This window comes from Arachis duranensis, chromosome 10 (genome assembly GCF_000817695.3).
Source record: "Arachis duranensis cultivar V14167 chromosome 10, aradu.V14167.gnm2.J7QH, whole genome shotgun sequence".
Lineage (NCBI taxonomy): Eukaryota > Viridiplantae > Streptophyta > Magnoliopsida > Fabales > Fabaceae > Arachis > Arachis duranensis.
In genome coordinates, this window is record NC_029781.3 from 46,215,096 (window position 1) to 46,222,354 (window position 7,259).

The window sequence follows — 7,259 nt, forward strand, 5'->3', positions numbered from 1 at the left end:
TACAATTTCCGCTCCCTTAAGATTTGAAACACAATCCTCAAGTGTTTCTCATGCTCCTTCACCGTCTTAGAGCAAACTAAGATGTCGTCTATGAAAACCACCATGAATTTCTCCAAAAAGGGATGAAAGACTCTATTCATGTAATCCAGGAAAATAGCAGGTGCATTCATTAACCCAATGGACATCACCGCAAACTTGTAGTGTATATAGCGCGTCCTGAACGCAGTCTTAGGGATATCATCCTCTTTCACCTTTATCTAATGGTAACCCAACATTAGATCAATCTTTGAAAACACTCCAGCTCCTTGCAGTTGATCCATCAAGTTGTCGATCCTAGGCAACGGATAATTATTCTTCAAAGTCACTTTGTTTAGCTACCGGTAATTCACATACAGTCGCATTCCTCCATCCTTCTTCTCCACCAATAAAACTGGCACTCCCCACGGAGATACACTCAGTCGAATGAACCTCTTGTTCAGAAGCTTTTCCAACTGAGTCTTTAATTCAGCCAGCTCTATCGGAGCTATTCTATACGGTGCAATTGACACTGGTCCAGCTCCCGGCACCAATTCAATCGTAAAGTCAATTTCCCTTTGAGGTGGGAACTCAGGAATATCCTCTGGAAACACTTCTGGAAAGTCTTTAACTACCAAAATCTGATCTATGTTCTGGGCATCACCTAATGTGTTAGCAACCAACAAGATATAACCCTGACACTCTACCCCACTACAGTGCACCATCACAGAGTTCAGGTAAATCCCTTAGCTATCACTGCTCCATTTTCTCCTTCTGATATAAACTGAATCGACCGCTCAAACCAATCCAACAAAACTCGGTTCTTTGACAACCAATCAAACCCCAAAATCATCTCCAACCCAACCATTGGTAAACAGATCAAATCACACACAAGATCTCTACCCTCAAGCTTGAAACCTACTTGCCTACATCCTGACCTAGTCATAACCGTCTGATGCGGAGTGTGTACATGCAGATCAAATGCTAACTCTAACACTTTCAAGCCTAGTTCCTCAACTTTAGCAAATGAAATAAACGAATGTGAAGCTCCAGTATCATACAATGCTATTAAGAATTTATCGCCAATTAAACATATACCTCTCATCAACGGATCTGCCTTAGAAGCATCATTGGCGTTCACAGCAAACACTCGCCCTTGGTGCTGACTCTGACCCGCATTCGGGTTCCTCCCATGAGTGCAATCCCTCGCAATATGACAAGGCAATCCACAGTTGAAGCAACCACCTAAACCAATATTGGAAGAGTCATATGGATGAAAACACCCACAATGTACACAAGTCAAATCCAGAGAAATCTTACTCTGATTTCCTCTCCCTTTAGCATACTGAAACTGATTTTGAGTGCTCTTTCTGAAGCCTCCTTGACCTTGAGGCACATATCCTCCTCTCCTAAAACTCTAACCCCTTGGATGAAAATACTTGCCACGTCCTTTACTAGTGTTTCCTCCATGAGTTTCCTTGGACAAAGCTACCATTTTCGCATATTCTTCAACCACCCTCGCTTTGTTCACTAATTCGGAGAAGGTACCAATCTCCATAGGAGCCACAGTAGTCATGATACTATCCTTCAAGCCCCTTTGGTACTTGATGCATTTCTAGCTTTTATAGGTCTCCGGGGCACCCTGACACACCATAGAAAACCTACAAAGCTCCTCGAATTTGCTAGTATAATCTGTCACAGATAAGGAACCTTGCTTCAGCTGCATAAGTTCCATCTCCTTTGCTTCCCTTGCAGATTTAGGAAAGTACTTTGTGTAGAAGGCCGTTTGGAATACATCCTAAGGAACATCGGAATTCTAAAGCTGGAGCAAGTGGCATTGGGATTGCCACCAATGCTGGGCCTCTCCCACATGCTGATAAGCAGTAAATTCTACGTATTGGTTATTCGGGACATGTTGTGCTTGCAGCATGCGCTCCATAGCTTGGAACCAGTTATCCACTTCTGTAGGATTAGTTGAACCCCTAAAGCTTAGAGGATGAACCTTGAGAAAAGTCACCAAGGTCATCGGAGCACCTCCCATGTTATCTCCATTTCCCTCAGCATTCTCATTCGCGTTTCCTTCGCCATTACCATTTCCATTCCCAGCCGGTTGGCCTAATCTCTGTACAGCTTGCAGAGTCGCAGCAGCATTAGCTTCCATGGTGTTTGCAAGATTCGCCATTGCCGCCATGAATTCGGCATGGTTATCAACCGGTTGCTCATTTCTACTCTTTTTTAAACGAGCATGACCTCGTTCGCAAGTGGCCATTAGGGTTCCTGTCTACACCAAACAATCAATATCAAGGTGATCAGTCTCAATATCAAAAGCTTAGTGCTTCAATTATCCCAAATAGACACTCTCAAACAAGCATGCTATGCAATATCAAGTGGATAACCTAATAGCATCATAGAAAAGACGCACAGAGTATGCAATGAAGCACAATCGGTCCATCCCTCAGGCTTACGAGGATGAACCACTCTGATACCACTAAATGTAACACCCTAATTAGCCTAAGCTTTACGTCGCATCATAAAGCAAAGGATAATCAAAGGTTACGATAGTTCTAAGCTCATACATATAATATATAAAATAATTAATATAATCTAGAAGCCTGATGAAGGATATAGCTCAAAAACAGAGAAAAGTTTAAGTTGGCTAAGCCATATATATACAAACAAAACAAAATCTGAAGTTTAAAGTAGCATATACAAGTTTTCTCTTAAAAATAAGCCTCTAGGCAAAAGCAAAAATACAAAAGATGAGAGACATATATAAAATAACTCAAAAGACTCCAAAAAGTATCATGATCCTCTGCTTTTATCACCATCCAAAGTAACTCACCGAGGTGGGTTACGACTTGCATCTGAAAAATAACAACAGAATATGGTATGAGAACCAGATGTTCTCAGTATGGTAACAGTGCCCAGTGATGTAAGATATAAGACCTCGGGACACCAAAGGCAATCCTAGACTTCATATCCATCACAAGATTTATCTTAAAGCATACTAAAACAATAAAGCATAACTTAAACTATAATACAATAAAAGGGTGATCTATCTTAAATGATTCTCTAGTCTAATAGATCTCCGCTGTTCCACAGCCTTCACTAACCTATCCTCCAAGCGATCCCATCGCCACCGCCTTTCGAACCTCCTCAATCCTAGTAGAAAACACAATTAAAGTTCAATGCAAGTAAAACACAGGTAGAAGCATATAAGGCAAGTAATTCAAGTAAGCAATTAGGCATGTTATACAAATAGGAATACAATTACAACTCGACAAAGCAAATAAACAGGTAGAAAATGCACATGAAGAATGCCTGTCCTACTGGCTATGATATCACATTGTCGGTTCAACTGCCAACCCGACACATCTCCATGGAGATGTCGCCCTTCAGAATCATCATTGGAAACCCCCGAGATATGGTGCTCGGATCACCGTCCAGGATTTTGTGCCTGCACACTCTATTGATCCGAAGGGATGCAAAGGATACTCTTGCCATAGACCTCACATCTCAACGTAAGCGGGATTAAACACCGTCCTTACGCCGCGCTGCTACCTCGACAGGTGGGATTAACCATCCTCCCTGCCGGGCGCATAGCGTCTTATAATCTCAATATAACATAGTAGTTCAGTGGTTTTTTAGAAAATATTTTCAATACATCAATGATTCATCATTGTACATTTGAGTCTTCGACTCATCTCAACCACTGCCAAATCAACATTCCCATTCCGAGTCCTCAACTCATCTCAACTACTGTCAATTCACATTTTTGTTCCGAATTCAACAGTTCATCAGTTCTCATTTCATATATCAATCTACCTTCACACGCCATCAAACCATCATTAGTACACCCGAAACCTAAGCCTCCGTTCTCTAATTTTTCAAAACAATATCAAACTAAATCTCTTAAGTTCTTTCCCCTGTTTTAATGCCCAAAATTAAGCCCAAGAGTCTTAAAATGGTGTCACAGAAGCTTACAATCTTGTTGGGAAGGTAAAATATTTGAAAACAAAAATTAAGTTGGAGAAACAGGGCTTGTGCGTACGCACAGTGGTGTGCGTGTGCACGCCCAAAGATATTTTTAAAACGTGTGCATACGCATAGAGGCGTGGGTACGCACAAGTACCAAAATTTGCAATTCTGTTTGCTTGCACAAGACGTGCTATCGCCCTCAATAGATTGCCCTTCCCAATGTGTGCGTGCGCACAGGTTGTAAATTTCCATTAGATGTGTACGCGCACAGGTTGTGCTACCGCTCTAAACAGAAAGCCTTCCCATGTGTGTGCATGCGCACAGGTTTAAAGAATCACAGGGTTGTGCGTGCACACATACCAGAATTCAAAAAATTCTGCAACTTTGCAGAATTTCATATTTTGACACCAAACTTTGAATGATCATAAATTTTTCTACAAAAATCCAAATTTTACAAACTTTATAACAACTTGAAGAATTTTTAATGAACTTTATTTTTAAACAAATTTCAACAAATTTTGAAAATTGAGGCACAAGTTATGATTCATCAAAGTTCCATAAAAACCAGTTTTTACCAATTTCAACAAAACTTCTCAATTCATTTGCAACACACAACACACAACCAAAACCAAATAAAACCATTCCAAACTTCATTTTATATCAAAATCTACCCTTTGTATCATATTACACCATTCTTACCAAATTTCCCTTCACATTTCATTATTCTCAACATCAACATCAAATGTATAACTTTATAATCAATCCACATTCAACTTTTCCAACCATATTACCATATCATCAACCTCAACATCACATATATCATACCAAACCACTTTTCAAATCCACACAATCACTCATCATCATCATATCATAATCAAACTCAAAAATCATCAAGACATCATAAATAATCATACCTCATCATTCAATAACTCAACAACCACTTTAATTCAACCTTATCCTATGAGTCACTAGTCTAAGTGTCCATGAATATTATATACTACATAGAGAAAACCAAAACCATACCTTGGCTGATTCCTAATATGCACCAAAACCCTAAATGAGAATAAGTTGAGCTTTCAATCACAATCCAAGCCACCAACACTCACCAACAAGCTTTGACAATTTCTAATAATCATAACTTCAAGCTATAACACACATAATTTACAATAATTCAATGTAGGGCTCATCATAATCAAAATTTCACAAGAGTTCAAGACCTCTTACCTTTTTTCAACAGCTTTGGAAGCCAAAATTCAAGGCTAAGCAAGAGTTAGAGAGTACCTAAACACCCAAAATCACAAAATCTCACTTAATCAAAAGCCCTAAATTTTCGAAATTTTGAAGAGAATAACTGAGAAAATTTCGTGGTTACCTCACCCATTTCTTGGATGGGTTTTGTAGAGCTCTTCGCAAGAAACGCGTTGCCGCAAACGGTGCGGCGATCGAAGCTCCGTAGCTCAAGATATGAGCTTATGAAGATGGTGATTAATAGTGAAAAATGGAGCCCTCTCCCTCTCTTCCGCAATCTCTCTTCAGCTGTGTGTATTGTGTTTAATGAGCTGAAGAGCTCATTAATGGACCTATTTATATGTTGGGTCTAGGCCCAACTTGGGCCCTGTCCAACCCGTTAGCATTTTTAGCCCATTTAGCCCAACTTCAGGCCAAACCTTTAAAACTAACTCCCGGTTTTTAACTTCTAATATTTTTTCTAAGGTTTTTGACTGTTTTCACTTTTTCTCGTACAGTACCGGGCAGACTTGAACCGGTTCAACCGGTTCGACTGCCAGTTCGCAGTTTTTCATGGTTTTTTGCAGAAAACACATTTTTTGACTCAGAAAAACCTACTGAGTCCAAAAATCATATTTAAATCCTCAAATTCTCACTCTCATTTTTCGGAATCTAATTTAGGCAATATTAATTACTTTATTAAACGGGTAATTTGTCGTGGTTCTTACAGCGTGCACGTCGTTGGCCAAAATTCCTCCTCACGCGTACGCGTGAATGACGCGTGCGTGGCTTGAATGTCCACTTCACGCGTATGCGTGGCCTTCAATTCTCCAAATACTCATTTCTTCAGGAATTCTCCACATTGCATGCTTTTCTTTTTTCCATCAAATATTTGCCTTATGAATCTGAAATCACTAAACAAATATATCAAAGCATCGAATGGAATTAAAGTGAATTAGAATTAGCAATTTAAAGGACTAAAAAGCATGTTTTCACTCTTAAGCACAAAATAAGGAGAATTACAAAACCATGCTGTTTCATTGAATAAATGTTGGATTAAGTTGATAAAATCCCCTAAATTAAGTACAAGATAAACCACAAAATTGGGGTTTATCAGTAGGTGACGCATGCACGTCTCTGGCAGATCTCCTACTCACGTGTATGCGCGGATGACGCATGCGTGTGGCCTTGAATCCTCCAAATGCTCATTTCTTAATGAATTCTCCACTTTGCATGCTTTTCTCTTCACTTCTTCCATCCAATCCTTGCCTTATAAACCTGAAATCACTCAACAAATATATCAAGGCCTAAAAAGCATGTTTTCACTCTTAAGCACAAATTTAGGGAGAATTACAAAAGCATGCTATTTCATTGAATAAATGTGAGATAAGTTGATAAAATCCCCTAAATTCAACGTAAGATAAACTACAAAATTGGGGTTTATCAAACTTTTCCACACTTAAACCAAGCATGTCTTCATGCTAAACTCAAGAAAGAAACAAAGGGTATCAACATTTATTCAATGCAAATAAACTATCTAAATGCATGCAACTATCTAAATGCAATCTATCTATATGCATGCAACTACTTGGTCAAAATAAGTCGATCACCAAGAATACATATATGAACACAAGGGCTAAAGTAATCATATCAATCAAATCCACAATTAAATTGAGTTATTGAAAAGAATTTACCAACTTGCAAGAAAAGATATGATCAAAGGTGAAAACATGTAATTGAGCAATCAAACCTTCACTGGATGTGTATCCGCTCTAGTCACTCTAGTGTATAGGGTTGATTCACTCAATTATCTTCTAATCATGCTTTCTAAGAATTATTTTTCATCTAACAATAAAAAATTATTCAGTGCATGCTTACAAATATCATGAGGACTTATTCATAGGTTGTAATGGGGCTAGGGTAAAAGTAGGATTGTATCTGGTTAGATGGAATAAAAATGGAATCTCTGATTAAGTTAAACTTCCCTCCTAACTTATGACAACCTATACAATTTCAAATCTATCCTAACTACCCATTCT

At 38.8% G+C, this 7,259-nt stretch overlaps 1 protein-coding gene across 1 annotated transcript; it reads right to left on the reverse strand.

Annotated features, from left to right (window-relative positions):
* Positions 1-748: 748 nt before the first annotated feature.
* LOC107469719 (uncharacterized) lies at positions 749-1,591 on the reverse strand. Its single transcript, XM_016089101.1, has 2 exons — positions 1,438-1,591; positions 749-1,260 (listed from the first exon to the last, which is right to left on the reverse strand). The coding sequence occupies exons 1-2, from the start codon at positions 1,589-1,591 to the stop codon at positions 749-751; spliced, it is 666 nt and encodes a 221-aa protein (XP_015944587.1).
* Positions 1,592-7,259: the final 5,668 nt, after the last annotated feature.